A 16,313-nucleotide genomic window follows, 5' to 3' on the forward strand; every position below is an offset into this window, starting at 1 on the left:
CAAAGAGTACTCCTGTCCATTTATTACCCTCCTCAACTGGCTTCATGAAAGTAATGACCGAGTTGATGCTATTTATTCTTGAACTGCTAAGCTGTCCCTTGAAAAGGGTAGGGGTCATTTAGAGTGCCTGATGTGAAAAGAGAAGAAGCGGATATATTGGAGTAGTGGTTGTTTACGCTGCAGTGTTGCATGTAAAATATGCATGTTAGGGTAAGATGCCACATCCCAAAAGCCCCACTGTCACCGCGCATCATCCAAATTTATCCCAACACGGTCACAAATCCAATGAGTGATTCCCAGGGGAATGAGATTTAGATAAATATTAAAAAACTCGATAACATTGGAGTCCAACTGTTCTGCCCTTGCTGCCCTCTCCTGTTGAGGAAAAAAAACAGAGTTCACCAAAAGTTCACGTCCATTACCATTGTGGAATTTGGCCGATTTGCCTCGTAACCAATTCCTGCGATTGGTGAAGAAGGAGGACGGGCAAATCCAACCAAACTTACACCGACAACTACTGTTGATATGACACACGACGTGTTCTACGCCTCTGACCCTGATACGCAGGGTCGCTGTTCGGTCAGACTGCAGCTGCGGGCTGTGTGTGTGTGTGTGTGTGTGTGTGTGTGGGGGGGGGGGGGGGGGGGGTGGTTGTGTGTTGGGGGGGTTGGGGGCATATAAGGAAAAAAAAGCTAAACCCCAAAATATCTCTGTAACTGGCCCTGTGTCATAACATTTATGAGCAGGCCCCGCCCGATACCAAAACGGGTTCATGTAGAGTTCAGCTCCGAGGCCACACCCCCTCGCCACCACATCACCAGGCAGACAGAAGTGTCGTCACCAGTGGGAAAAAATCTCAGCTACGTCCTACTTTCTGGCTGTGTTGGCGAAGTCACAGCTACACCCAGCGGGAGCTTTTTATGATGAACCACATCTAAACGTTACGAACACCAGGTTAAGAAATATTATCGCTTGAATAAAAATATCTCAATTTTAAATTAATTTTAAATCTAGTTTCCTTAATCTAGTCTCCTTGTCTTTACTCTCCTCGTCTACTTTCTCCTCGTCTTAAATCATCCACAAACAAGGAAAGAAAATTATGTCAACAAATTCCTTTCACGTGACAGTAAGCTTAAGAATTCAACATTCTGATCATTTCAAACTAAGCTTCAATATTAATTTAATCAAAAATGTTGAGTTATATGAAAAAATATATTTATAATTAATTTATTAAGTTATATTGATTCAATTCATTACATATATATATATATATTATATATTAAAAACAATATAAAAATACATTTTATTTTTCCATGAATACCGTAATTAATCATTTCATGAATCTGCTAAGTGAATAGTAATTAAGTACCTATTTTAATTAAAATATCAGTGTAAAACATTTGTTTTATGTATCATTATTTTGTAATAAAAAACATGGATAATTGTATTTCTATATTACGTTTTAATATTCTGTAATAATACATTTTAAATTTAATATCAACAATCTCTTCCAGACTGTCTGTGTGCTTTAAATGTATATATTAATAGAGCGAATACATGTAAAGACATTATTCAACCTTAATGAATGAAAATAATTCTAATATTTTTAAATAATTGTCTAAAAGTGTAATTAAATATAAATCACATTATCATATTAATATAACATGTTTTTTTTATTTAATTTAATTGATATGTAATTACTCTCTGTATTCACGGATAAAAGCTTAATGCTTGATGGTATAATGAAACAAAACTCTAAATTCCAGGTTTTATTATTGTTAAACATATCATTAACCGCTTTGGTTCTTTATATTCCATGTTTCATTTCATTTAATTGAAATGTTAAAAAGTATGCAAAAGGCCAACATAAACATTCAATATTTGTATTATTAATAAATTAATTTATAAAACCAAAAACTGAACGCTGGTTTATTGTGCCTGTCAATGTAACCCTCATGTCAACTGTTCACAATTACTACATTTATTTAAAAAAATAAAAGTCCAGTCGTTTTTTTTCACAGTCCTTAATAGAAAACTAATGTTAGTCAACTTTATGTTAAATTCAAAATAAATGATGCTCTATTGTGTTATTACTTAAACAATGTTTTATCATTATTTTATCCAAAAGAGTATTACTCTTATATTCCTGGAATAGCTTAATCATTGTTTTTTTTTTATTATTATCACAAATTGTGTTGAGAAAAAATTGCCTTATTCTCATAATTCTTTAAATCATTTTTTTTTTCATCACAACACCAAACAAAAGTTCAACACTACAATAAACTTCAAGTCTCTAAAAACACTTTTCTTTGTTTTAACTTGTAGGCCTATCATTGGTTTACATGTAACTTTTAAAAAAGGGAAAGGTAGTAGGATTATTTTGAAGTGTCTAATAACATTAATATTTTTTACACACACACACACACACAAATAAATAAGCAATAAATATCCACATAGTTCATTAAGTACTTTTGTGTTTGTCAGTTTAAAACTTTAACAAATAAAGCAAACAAAACAAAGATACTGAACAAGATCTTCAATTTTTTTTAATAACAAAATAAACAATATTGTATTTGTCATCCTTTGCTGGACCAAAAAAGGTTCGACTGTGACTCACACAGAGTATCAGATTGAGCAGTGATGGATGAGGAATTGCTTTGATAGGAAGGGTTTGAGCGCCCTCCAGTGTTGATAATGTGTCCTACATCTACTTCAAACTAAAACAGTTTTTACATCCATGGTCATTTAAGGTTTGAAAGATATATGGAAGCTTGGAAGCTATAAATAGAATTTATTGACAGTGACAACAATTCATTCAAAATAAATTAGTGTTTTCTGGAGAAATAATTTATTACGTAATGTTTGAAAGGTCGTGGCACAACAAAAAGTTCAAACCCACGTATGTGCTGGTACTTGTTTCTGACAGTGTTTCGACACACTACTTAATGGAAGATGTATATTTAAGGTATCAATCACAGTAACACATAGACCAACAGTGGAGTGAATGAATATAACTTGTACAGAAGAAAGCCTTAGTTTGGTTTGCTAATAGTTGAATGTGTTCAGAATATATCTTTATATCAGACATAGTTGATTTGTGAATAAAGAAGTGCATAAAAATGGCATTTCATGAAGATGGCGATCGTTCTGATGCATCAGGAAAGAAAAATGTGGACTAGACTTTGAGTATTTCACTTTTAATGCTCCATAATGCTTTTAGCTGCAAACAAAACGTATGAAAGACAACATTTCTTTGGAAAATTTAAACAGTTTGTATTTAAAGTGGGATAATGAATATTTTCAATACCTCTTCCCAATAAAATATAAATCACGCATGAAAACTGAATATATTATTTATTGTCCTACAGCACAAGGACACAGGTCAGATGAATTCACAACCATTTGGAAAGTTCTAAAACAGAACTCTTCTCTTATTGCAGTATGAGTATTGCATGAGCAGAAACACAGTCAAAATGTGTGATGAACTACCAAACACTCAGAGTAGCACACAGAGGGATGATGACTATCTTCATCCAAAGCCTGCCCATGCTGTGTTAGCAGGATTCTATATTTCCATGGGAAATATACATTTACACCATTTCAGTACTTTGCCTTTGATCGGCCTTTGCAACCAAAAGCTGACGGGTCCAAGCTTCAGTAAGCACTCAGGAGACGGTGAGGTGTGAGCTGTTGGAGTGTGTTGTCACCCTGCATGCTGGGTCCAACGCAGAAAGACTAGAGTGGATGGATTGTCAGGGGCAGACAGGGAATTTCCCACCATGCACTGAGAGAAAGGGGAAAATAATACTGCATGAGACACAGAAAAGCTACAAACTACAGGAATCCATTCTAATTAGTGACGCCTTATATATTTTAACTCACATTTTAATGCAACACAGATACGTGACTGTAGATTAAAGTATCTGCTATATAAAAAACTGACATGTCTCCCTTTCACTTGAGTTACAACATTTGCAAAAGCTACCTTCCATATTCTCTCTTATACTGCATCAAGTGTCTGCTGGTTGGTCACAGTTCTCCGGTTCTTCCTCGTGCACCTCTGTAGTGGGTGCAACTAGCCGGTCATATGAAAAAGCCATCATCAACTGTAATAGAGAATATCAGAGCACATCTCATGAAAAACAAGAAAAAGAAAACAAGGCAATAAACACTTTAGCAAGTCAGCTTTTACTATGGTCTCTCTGGATCTCTTAAACACAGAGAGAGAGAGAGAGAGAGAGAGAGAGAGAGAGAGAGAGAGAGAGAGAGAGTTAAAAGTCCTAAAAAGTTATTTCAAATCTGAGAAAAAATACATTTAGAGGATAAAATGTTCAAACAGCCTTGGTGCATCGAGGGCCGTTGTTTATATTGGAGAATGTTTGAACAAAGCACTTTACTTCACTCAGCTGTATAAAGTGAATCCTGACAACTGACTGATCTTTGACTTTTTCAGGCTTGATGCTGTGAATCACAAACTCCTGTTTCAGAGCTGTCAGTCTGTCCTTTTACAATGAAAGCAGTGAAGCACACAAAAGACGAGGCGGATTCTCTCGGGGCCAATTTGGAAGAAAGAAGCACAAGGCAGACTTCCTTGTACCTGTTTGGAAGTGCTCACACTGTACTTTGCTCACAGACACAGTCTTTTATTTTTGTTTTCCTCTTCCTCTTTTCCGTTCTTCAATGATCTTGAAAATATTACGATGCGGGGCTGTGGTTTGCACACGCCTCATTACAGCCATTACAGCTATTTTGTTGTTCTTGTTTGTTCAAAATGTCAGAAGAGCTGCCGGCTACAAGATGTCAACTCAAATTTCCTATTCCTAACTTTAAACCCTTTTCTGTGGTTTGTTTGTTTCCTATTTGTTCCTAATTAAATCCTCTCTCCCTGCTAAAAAAAACTCCCTTTGCAATGTTAGCTTGAAACAGTAATGACCCACATTTACACTAATTATGGGGTTTTATTTTAACCATTGCTTATCCTGTGTTTTGTATGTGCGGACAATATGGGGAAACAAACAGAGATGGCTATTTTTAATCATACAAACAAACAGTGAAAGGGTTAGGGGAAACAAAAGGGGAAAGGATAGGGATTTATCATATTAGCAATCATCATCATGACTTAGAAGAGTGACCTACTACAGTATGGAAGCGATTAGTGATCAGAATTCAAATGATAAAGCTAATTTGAAAATTCAAATGCATTAACAGAAATGCTTTTTAATTTTCAGAATATGGGTGTATTATTTGACTCAAAAATAAAATGATGATTCATTTATCTAATTTTAATTTTCAACTTCAAAAATGCACAGTCTTTGACTAAATTAAAATGAGGAAGAAAATGACATTTGCTTTATCATTTTCAAAAAATGCCCCGCTAAATTTGTATCATAATTCAAATGAAAAAGCTCATTTTAAAATGAAAATACAGTAACAGAAACACGTTTTCTTTTTCAGAATATAGGTGCTTTATTTGACCTATATTTAAAATGAATATTCAATCATCCAGTTTGCATTATACTTTTACTCTCTATGTATGCATATTGTATGACATAATTCAAATGAAAACTAAAAGGTCTTTGGCTTTTCGTTTTCAAACTTGCCGTGCTAAAAAGTGATCATAATTCAAACCAACTCGAAAACGAATTGGCAAAGTGGACGGCGCAGGAAGGTGACATCAGACTCCAGCTCCCAGGCAGGTGAGTGTAATATTTACAGTCTGAGGCGAGCGGGCAGAATGTGCAGTACGATGGGTGGTGGGATTCATTTGAATTATGTTATTGAATTATGTTATACAATATGCATACATAGAGAGTAAAAGTATAATGCAAACTGGATGACTGAATAGTCATTTTAAATATAGGTCAAATAATGCACCTATATTCTGAAAATTAAAACGTGTTTCTGTTACTGTATTTTCATTTTAAAATGAGATTTTTCATTTGAATTATGATACAAATTTAGCGGGGCATTTTTTGAAAATGATAAAGCAAATGTCATTTTCTTCCTCATTTTAATTTAGTCAAAGAATGTGCATTTTTGAAGTTGAAAACTAAAATTAAAATTAGATAAATTAATCCTAATTTTTTTTGAGTCAAATAATACACCCATATTCTGAAAATTAAAAAGCATTTCTGTTAATGCATTTGAATTTTCAAATTAGCTTTATCATTTGAATTCTGATCACTAATCGCTTCCATACTACAGAGAGGGATCTGTGAATTCAGAATATCTGTTAACCTTTGAATCAGAAATTAACATTAGAAATACTACTTTAGAAATACCGTAAACTTAACAGTGTGACTAAGAATTGTTTGGATCTGTGATGTAATTTTGAAAAAAATAAAACCTTGATAAAAAAGGCTCCACTTAAGAAGATTTGGTTAAATTTGTACACTACAATAATAATGCCAGAAATATTATAATTCCTTCAAATCAAGGTTTCACCTCAAACTAAGGTTCAATGCTCTTGTCCCACACACATAATGAAAGGGACCTTCCCATTCTGTCAGAAAGGGAAATCTGTTTGAAGTGGAACTCACAGCTGAATGACAGACTCTGTCATTAAGGTGGAGAGTATTAAATACATTCAAGAGCTTTGAGATTAATCTCTCTCTCTCTGTCTGTCTCTCTGTCTCTCTCTCTGTCTGTCTCTCATGGAAGCATGGACTGTTGTTACTTTGCCTAACCATGATTTAATATAACACCAGTGTTGGAGGGTGACATAAGTAAGACTCATTAAAATGACCCCAAATTGGGGTGAAAAGGCTTACTTTAAACTTCTTTGGAAGCATTTCATTCACTTCTTTCTTTGACAAGATCTTCACACTTTCAGTTCTATTTTTACAAGCTGCTTAGTCCCATACAGCACTTTACAACCACATGAAAACATCTAACCATTTTGATCCTAGACACGATTTACCTGCAAGCTTTAAGTTGTAAATATCTATATAACAATATTAAATGTTTATCCAGGTTTGACAGTTCTTGGTGGCACTGCACATGATCAGTAGTGTGCCTTTGTTGTTTAACAGTTTTATAACCTTACTTTCAACTCTCTACTGGCTAGTTTGGGATACAAATTTGGTGGATCCTCAAGGCGAGCTCGCAAACAAATTGGCAGCGTACACGCAGAGGGCACTGTCTTCTTAAATGTTTTTTGTTGTTGTTGTTGTTGTTGTTTTTGTTTCTCTTTAATCACATTACATCTCCTTTATCATACCGTTAGTATGGCCAGCAGTGCCATCATCACTCCCATCATGATATACATGTTCTCAGTGAGGCCACCAGCCCACAGAGGGCCCAGGATGGTGGCCAGACCACCCACTGAGCGACGCACACCCTGACTGAAACCTGCAAGCAAAACACAAGAATAATCAAACAAATCAAATAACACAGGGTAAAGGAAAGTTACATGTTTTACTTACATAATGTTCTGTTGACATGTTTCGCAACCCATGTTAGTGAGTTGGAGACACACTTGATACAAACCACTCAATTCTACTCAGACGCCTCAATGAGCGAAAAAAACTATAAAAACTGGACTGCCATACAACATGCAATGCATCGTCTTCTCCACTAGAGAGCAGTGTTTCTCACCTTGTGTTTTCTCTGCAGTAACTTTGGAGAAGAGGGAAACTTGAGCCACAGCTACAAATGGCAAACCTAAAACTTGCAAGAACACCCCAATGATGAACTCAGTCAGCTGCCATGGAAACCCACCTAAAGAGACATTGAGGTAATTAGCATGACACAGCTTACTATACTGTCTGATATTAGAATTTCTGTGACTCTATCCGCTTTTGTTGGTGAAAATCTGTGTGAGGACTTTGTTTTGTGCTGTCTGACCTATTGGGTTTGACAAGAAGATGAGGCACCAGACACCAGAGATGTTACAGATGATCAGACCAATGGCCAGGATCACTCGCTCAGCAACCCGCTGGCTGAGCCAACGCACAAACAGGAATCCAGCGATCACCTCAACGCCACAGAGACAGTACATCACGCTGTTCTCCAGCTCCCCGTAGCCAAAGTACCTCTGTGTCATTGGAGTCACCATGGTCTGAGGAGTGAATGGTTTGAGGTTGTTATTGCACAGTAATCAAACATTCTTATAAGATATTTTTTGCCATTTAGAATAATGTAGAAGAAGAAACAAAGAGATAACTTCTTTTTTTTAGAATCATACAATGTCTGTATGTGTGTTTGTCTGTGTATTTGTTCTACCTCCAGCGCTGTCTGATTGAAGAGAGTGATGAACTGAGCAGCCAGCAGCACAACCACCTCCTCTCTCAGGAACTCTGCAGGTTTATAGAGAGATTCAGGTGCTGACCGACTTGTTAGCTGGTTAGCTCATTGCTAAAAGTCAATCTGCATATTCTCATGGCGGCCATTTTTCTCTCTAGCACTGTGCAAACTGCTTCAATGATGCTGTAATACTGCTTTGTCCCAGGTTGCAAACCATATCAAAGTCAGGAATCTGGCAAAACTTTAGCATTTCTTCTTCATGGGTAAAATATAATAGATTGTAAACATCTTGAGGCATATTACGCCAGATTACAAGGTAAAAACAAACTTTTAGTTACTCAAAAAGTATGTATGGCTAAAAGACAACAGCTAGCTAACTACAGAATCCTGGCTAACATTACCTTCAGTAAGCTAACATTGCCATAGATATGTAAAATGCTGTTAGCTAGCTATACTGTTAACAAGGATTTTACACATTTCACATTTCCAGTTTTACCAGGTAGCATGTAACAAGGGCTGGTAAGTTGTTGAACAGCATTAGCAGTATTCCTCACAGTAGTTAAAAGGTTATCAGATATGTTGTTTTAACTTTCTTTTTGGCTGAATGTACCACCATTTCCACCATCAACTGTGAAGTCATTAATTCAAAAATTTAAATTGTCTCCTGCAACACTATCCAATTGTGATGTTAGTCAAGAAGATTACATGTTAGCTTCCAGCAGTAGCTATTGGGGTCATACAATAAGCTTGTTTAAGATGAATTTTGACCCAATATTATTTGAGAGGGGGTGAAATAATGAAGATTTGTCAGATTCCTTAATCTAAACAACTTACTTATACAGAAGAAAGCCATTGTAACAGCATCATTTGAGATTCCCAACTTTAAATGATATCAAGAAAATGTGTCTGACAGTTTTTCCTGTCATTTTTACAGACCCCAGATTAAATATTTTGACAAAAACAGTCAACAACCTACCTCTGGATATGCTAAAGTTCTTAAAGGGGCTGGAAGATTCATGGGACTCGGTTGGCTCAGGAGACAGGGGTGGAGAGATATGGTTGGAAACTTCAGAGATGTGGTTTAAAATGGGGTTAGATGACACCACTGAGCCGTAAGACCCCCCCAACTCCTGCGATGCCATGAGCGGCTTCTCCTCATCATTCTCCTCTTCCACTTGCTCACTCTCCTCCTCTCTGTTGTGGCTTATTGAATTCCCGTTGGCCTTCCCTCTCTCTAGAGGTGGTAGGTCCGAGTACATGAAGATCACTGCCAGTTGAAGGAGAGTCCAGAGCAGGCACATGAACAACTGCAGGGGGTGGAAGATGAGTGTTGAAGCTTTTATTTGAGGCAAAAATGTTTTGGTAAGTTGATATACTACCATGTGTTGGACATTACCCCTGGTGAAGTAAATTTATTGACCACAAAAGGACCCAAGTGGAAATCACACAACCTCAGGAAGATGTTAAATGCTGGACCTGTGTCACAAACAAAAAGGAAACATGCGTGTCAAGGATAAATAAACTGTGCAAGTCAAAAACAAATGGACTGAAATGGTGAGCAAACAGCCATTGGTATTTGTAATCAGGAAGCAGTGGCTTGCTGACCAATCAGAAGGCCAGCTTGACGACATGCCATGACAGCAGCAAACACTGTGGCTCGGTCGTCTGGGGATGTGCTTCTGGTCAGGAAGCCAAAGATAGAAGAACCAGCTCCCATGCCAATGCCTGAAAAACAGTAACAGTAAAACTGTAAAACAGCTGCAGGACTTATCAGCTGTAAGAAGCCTCAAATGACACTTCAGTCTTTAATTCCAATTTGTAGCTACATTATTATCCTTTTATACTAACTTTTCAAGTCAAAGTGTCGCTTTGTGGAAACGTACCTGCCACCAGTCTGCTTGACAATAAGAGCCACTTGGAGAAACCCATAAAGTACATGAAGTTACCTAGAGGGAGTTAAAAAAACAAAAAGAAAAACAAATAAGTGTGTCACGTAAACCAATAGCTCTCAAACAGAGCAACAAATGGAGATTTTATTTATGGCATGCACTCACCGACAATCTCAAAAAGGTTGGCAAACAAGATGATCTTCTTGGTGGTCCCTGTTCTGTCAGACCAGTGGCCGAACAGCGGTCCTGTCAGGAGGCCACTGAGGCTGAATGCTGATAGGGCCAAACCCAGAAAGTATGGTGCTGCCTCCAAAGTCTGCAAGTACATCCATATTGTGGGCAATATTACAGCTGGGGAGATGGAAGTAAGCAGAATTTATTTCTGTAATTTGTCCTTTGAAGTACTCCAAGTAATTACATTTCTTATGCCGGTACTTTTACGTGACTTGGTAAACTGCTTATTTTCTGGACACAACACATGGGATTGTCCAACACATTCGTTCAAATCCCCTGAGCCTACACTATCGTTCTCGGTTAAGCTGAGTCATCTGTGTAAAAATCAAATGGAGCAAATCAATCCTAATTACATCTAGTGCATGCAGCCTAACCCGGCAGATGTTGGCTCAAGCATAAGCAGGCTTCTCAAACTGGCTCTGCCTTCCCTGTCCCTTTACTCACATGTTTCTATAGATTCTCTTCTTCTACATGATAGACAAGAAGAGGAGAAAACGTCTATCTATCGTCACTTCTCTTCTGTCATTTAAGCATAATGAATAGTTATATTTTTGTTTGTTTGGCCTTTGTACATAAGTATGGTGATAGCACGAACAGAGGATAAACAATAAACAAAGGATACTGCTGACCCAACGCAATGCAAATTCAATTCTTGGGTCAGGAGACACACGATAAAGCATGCTAACAACAAATTCCAGACTTTTTTTATTTGCCGATATCTCCCTGACAGAGAAGTCTGTATATGTGGGAGAGATAAAACTTCATGATAAAGAAGTTTAATCTTGTACTTCTATAACAATGCTGCTGATTCTGGGGTTCTATATCTTTGGTCCTGTTTTGGCTATTCAGACATTTTTATAACCTGTGAAATTCCAGACTAATTCCAAAATGTGTGCTTTGGATTCAGATTCTAGTGTATTTTGAACTTTTGGGTAAAAAAATAATAATAAACCTTGCAAGTGGGTAGACATCTTGTGAGTAACCATGACACACACATATCAAATTAACCAACCCTACAAATTCAATTTATTTCAATTCATGAAGCTGCTTTTTCAGTCACTCCTGCCTTACTAACATCCTGTTTCTTTACAGTCTCACTACATCTATATTCCTGACAACAGCTATAACCTTTTAAAAGAAAAGTACATTACATATATTAAGTACACCCTTAACTAAACTTCCTGTCACACTGTCCTTAAAAACACAAGGTGTGTCAATGAATAACAAACCAACTTTAACCACTGCCCTATATTACTCATTAGAAAACTATTAATGGCACATTGCTTAAGGTTACATGATAACTTTAAGTTCCCTTTAATTGTTTTCACATGCACAAACTAGTACATGTCCACGTTGTAACATTAAGGCTGAATGTTCATAATAAAATGTCTTTGTTTCTCATACTAATAAACATGCTGAACTAGAGTCATTCAACAAAAACAACCCACTTTAAAACACCTTAAATAAATCTTACCATATTCAATCCCGCTGAGAAGAAACAACAGCCCTATGGTAAGGAATGTCAACCTCCTTTTCTGTCGGTAATCCATCGTGTTTGGCTGCTGGAAATTTCTTGCTTTACTTTTCTCTGACCGTCTTCATTATTCTCCAAGATACATGCTCATTCTCGCATCACTGAAAGCTGTCACATAATCTCGAGAGGAGTGCTTCCAATTAGAGCCGAATGCAGGCAGCGACGTTAACATATCAGCCTACTAAACGTGTCTCAGCAATAGAGAGGAGGGGAAAGTCAAAACAGAGCTGCATATGTTTCTGGCTCATATCCGTGAAGCGTAGTAAACTCTGTGAGCAGGTAGAGCTTAAAACACCAATCCCGTCTTGCAAACATTGCAACAGGGAACGTCCCCGCGACGCTCCTGCGCAGTTAAATCTCACGTACATCACTTCCGGTGGACCGAAATGGATATGGGAACAGATCCCACACGCTGAACTCTGGCTTTATTACAACATTCGTGTACAAGTGTCGGGTATCGGATGGAAATGTTTGTTTAAATGAATGGGCATTCAACAAATGTGATTTGGTAAATCTTTGTTAGCAGGTTCATTTTGATTTACCCGATAAAATTAGTGGATTTTAAGAGATAAGATAGCCTGTTGGCTGTGTGAGCAAACTGCTCAGTATTATAAATAATTGATCACAGGCTCAAACACCTATCAGTCTGATCACTGGTGTTTAAATGGCAGAATATGTTACATTTCACACATTATCTTAAAAAGACACAGAAATGTAAATTCAATATGTATAATTGATCTCCAAGCTTGGGTCTTTTCCTGAAATAACTTAGTGTGGTTTGTAGATTTTCTTTCTTTAACATCACAGTGTTTCTGCTGTTCTTTCTCCCAAGTAAAGCTGCAAGCTCTTCCCTTAATTAAAAAGTATACAGCTTTCCTGTGTAACTCATCAACTGTATTCCTCCCTACCCTGTGACAGCCATTACCACACACACTGAGAAGTCTGTGTCGCACACAAGAAGCTGCCTCTTCACTCTTAATTTAATATCTCCTGAGTGTCCACTTTTTACATAGCTGGAACGTTGAAATTACTAAGATAGTTGCCAGAGGATCCAGTCAACATCTTAAATGTAAATGTATTTATTAACACAAGGCATTGTAGTCTTGGATGTGTTCGGTTACAAATCAGGTTTAGATTGGGCAAAAGCAGAAGTGAAGGCTTAAATGAAGTTTCAGCCACTCAGTAACTATACATGCATAATCACCTTAGACCTCTGATTTTCTATAGGTCTTCTTTTTTCACTTTGATGATAGCCAGCAGATAAAAAACAGCTTAGTTTTGTTGCCAAATTGTTGATTGCATCTAAATCCTTGTGGGTTGCCTACTGACCGTAATATTTGCAGTCTATGACACTGACTTACCAGACAAGTCAGTACTTCATAATATGGGTTGTAGGAATAAGTGTAAAAATGTTGAATTAATTCATCTTTAGAATTACTACTAACATGATATTACTTTCTCTATAAGCTCAGCTAGAACCAGTTTCTTTATAAATCACTTCCCTGCTTTCTGTAGCACACAGCTTGCCTGCAGTCCAAACATTGAGAAACCGCGTTAAACAGGAACTCCCCATTCTTGATGATAACAAGAAAGATGTTTTTTCACAACTTGCGAAAGAGCACCTTTGTATTTGCTGAGGTTTAAGAAAAAAGTGAGAAGAATAAAAATGTCCAAACAAACTGATTACGGTGTGATCCAAGGTCACTGCACAAGAATCGTTTTGTATAAAAGAAATCTTTATTTACAGTTCACCAGCAGATGGGAGGATGCTGCAGCAGCTTTCCAGTGTTGCAGTCTTTAATTTGTAGTCCATTTCTTTTGAGGAAAAATGTGAGCCAATGTGAGCTGCTTTTGTAATGTGTCCAGTCGAGGGAATAAAAAAAATGTGGTCCGTTTGCAGTTCTGTGTGACTTCACTGTTGGTTGTAGAATTGAAAGAACAGAGTGAGCAGAGTTGGGTTTCAGAAGGCCAGTTTCTTCATGAGGAGGTAGACCCTTGAGTCCACTTCAAAGCCGTGAAGATTGTTGGCATCGCCCTGCAGCCTCATGAGGAGGCCGCCATAAGACACGTAGGCAGATCTAAAAGAAGAAGCACATCCATGCAACTTGATTAATGGTAACCAGTTACAGAGTGTAAACTAACAAAAAATAGACAGTTCACACAAAGAAACACTTTATGCAAGTGTGAAAAAGCATTTAATTGATCACCAGAATATATTTTTAAATGAAGTAAAACGTATCTGTTGCTAACGTAAATCAATTTGTTGAATATTAAATTAAATGTTTTAGTGGTCAATTTTAACGATTCATTCATCATGGATTTACAAAAATTGCAAGCTTACTTATCATAACGCAAACTGTTTGTAGGGAGAGCACAATAAGAAAAACATTGTCAAGTTTCATTTGAACAAAGCAGAGTGACTCACAGGCGCGTGGCTGCTTCTGTTGAAGTCTCATCGCCCTCAATCTTGTAAACCTTTCCATACATCACATAATCAAACTGGTCCGCTCTGTAAATGTAAGCAAAGTTCAATTAATGCAGAAAACACTGCATTCAACAGATAGGTGCTTTATAAAATATGGTCGATTAATAGCATCTGTTTGTAATGTTACATCTATATGTGAAGGGAGGAATGTCTTACCTAGATGGCCGGTCATCCTGAGGATTGTACTCTCCATCATCTGGTGTTCCATCTTCATATAACGTGCTGGCAATTACCAATCTGAACTTGTCACCTTAATGAGTACAAACACAGTTGGTTTATGAAACACTCTGATATGGAGGGTGAGGGGATAGAGTTCTTCATTATTTGTTATTACGTCCATTGCTCACATGTCAGAGTTTGGAAACAAAAGTCAAACAATTAAGGTAAAAGTGATTGTACCAAAACTATCATATGCCCATCTCTTTTTTTTTTTTTTTAAGATTTATTTTTGGCTTTTTGTGCCTTTAATGGATAGACAGGACAGTGGATAGAGTCGGAAATCAGGGAGAGAGCGAGAGAGTGGGGAATGACATGCGGGAAGGAGGCCACAGGCGCTTGAGACGACAGCCTCCATACATGCACTAACCACTGCGCCACCAGCGCCCCCACATGCCCATCTCTGAACGTGTTATAAGTTGAATTTGGAGTGTGATGCTAGACAACAGTTAAAGTTGTGGAGTGACAATCTTTTGCTTAGATTTATGGTACACATGGACAACAGAGTGGCTTCTTACCAAGATCAACAGGATAGATCTGAATGTTCACATCTAAGATGAGGTCCATCTTGAAAGATTCACTTTCACAATGCAGACGAGATACTGCGGGAAACGGCAAATCATAGTACAATTTGGATCAGTTTATTTGCATTTTTAAACTCACGGATTAACATTGAAAACTGCACAGGACATACGACAGAGACTGAAAATGTTTTCTCATTATAAATACAATACTCTGATCTTATGTAAATGACAAACTAGAGGTGCAATAACATATTAATAAAAAATCAGGAAACAGTTAATAAGAACATTTACATACCTCTGTCAAACTTCTTGCCATCTGGATCGATGTCCTTCACATCAAAGATATCCTCAAACAAAATTCCAGCCATCTCTGTCCTGGTCTATGAAAGCAAAGCAATTGAAAAGCAGATATAATTCAGTCAGTATAAAAATAACAGGCAAGCTCATGTTTCACGTAGTGTGCTGTGTTTTAGTTAGCATTGCTGAGATAGATCACAAACACAAGAGGAAGACCTTCTTATACCAAAAAGAAGTAGACTTATTTGAAGAACACTGGATACAATTAAGACGCTAAAAATGACCAAAAACACACTTAATTTTTGAACAAATTCAACTTTTTAAAGTAAATTAAAATGTTGATGCATCTCCAGATCACACTGACAGCTGCCTTTCTAACAATAGACACATTTACCAGCACTTTTTTTATTCCGAAACTAAAACATTATCCATAAGAAGTAAAGTGTAGCTCAACAAAGCTACTCCCACCAAACATACAGAAAAGAAAACCCTGCATCACAAATGAAACTCCAGACCATATTTGTTGTTAAAACCCTCTAATTCAACGTCATTGTTTTATCTATGCTTAATTAGCCTTTGCCAAACCTATCACTTCTTAACATTACGTTTACTTACAACTCCTACTATTCAGCTGGCTAGCTGTTAGCTCTCACTTGCTAAGCACACAATGCCCCACAGCTTACCTCAGATGAGATGCACTTCTTTTATTATATTGTGCGCAGTAAAACGCCACAGTCACTGCCTCTCTCTTTGCCAACGTGTCTGTATTTTTCGACAGAAATCTCATTCGAGTAAAACTTCATTCATTACTCTTGATACAGAATACCGCGCAGGGGACAATGTGTTCAACCTTTGACATGCTTACTACTTCCGGTCGAAAATTAAAACAC

At 37.1% G+C, this 16,313-nt stretch overlaps 2 protein-coding genes across 3 annotated transcripts; both read right to left on the bottom strand.

Moving 5' to 3' along the window:
* Nucleotides 1-3,176: 3,176 nt before the first annotated feature.
* mfsd8l1 (major facilitator superfamily domain containing 8-like 1) lies at nucleotides 3,177-12,256 on the bottom strand. Of its 2 annotated transcripts, none has more exons than XM_061033797.1 (12): nucleotides 11,842-12,256; nucleotides 10,299-10,449; nucleotides 10,128-10,190; nucleotides 9,850-9,969; nucleotides 9,641-9,720; nucleotides 9,221-9,551; nucleotides 8,224-8,297; nucleotides 7,846-8,059; nucleotides 7,597-7,719; nucleotides 7,220-7,350; nucleotides 3,986-4,106; nucleotides 3,177-3,784 (listed from the first exon to the last, which is right to left on the bottom strand). In XM_061033797.1, the coding sequence occupies exons 1-11, from the start codon at nucleotides 11,842-11,844 to the stop codon at nucleotides 4,011-4,013; spliced, it is 1,386 nt and encodes a 461-aa protein (XP_060889780.1). In that variant the 5' UTR covers nucleotides 11,845-12,256; the 3' UTR covers nucleotides 3,177-3,784; nucleotides 3,986-4,010. The 2 variants fall into 2 exon arrangements, with proteins under 2 accessions (XP_060889780.1, XP_060889779.1); XM_061033796.1 differs by having other exon boundaries at nucleotides 10,299-10,484; nucleotides 11,842-12,255.
* Nucleotides 12,257-13,616: 1,360 nt separating this feature from the next.
* Nucleotides 13,617-16,305, bottom strand: polr2h (RNA polymerase II, I and III subunit H). Its single transcript, XM_061033804.1, has 6 exons — nucleotides 16,107-16,305; nucleotides 15,422-15,506; nucleotides 15,121-15,204; nucleotides 14,543-14,636; nucleotides 14,327-14,410; nucleotides 13,617-13,979 (listed from the first exon to the last, which is right to left on the bottom strand). Exons 2-6 carry the CDS (start codon nucleotides 15,492-15,494, stop codon nucleotides 13,862-13,864), a joined length of 453 nt encoding a protein of 150 aa, XP_060889787.1. The 5' UTR covers nucleotides 15,495-15,506; nucleotides 16,107-16,305; the 3' UTR covers nucleotides 13,617-13,861.
* Between the last annotated feature and the right edge of the window lie 8 nt (nucleotides 16,306-16,313).

Source organism: Labrus mixtus, chromosome 3 (genome assembly GCF_963584025.1).
Source record: "Labrus mixtus chromosome 3, fLabMix1.1, whole genome shotgun sequence".
Lineage (NCBI taxonomy): Eukaryota > Metazoa > Chordata > Actinopteri > Labriformes > Labridae > Labrus > Labrus mixtus.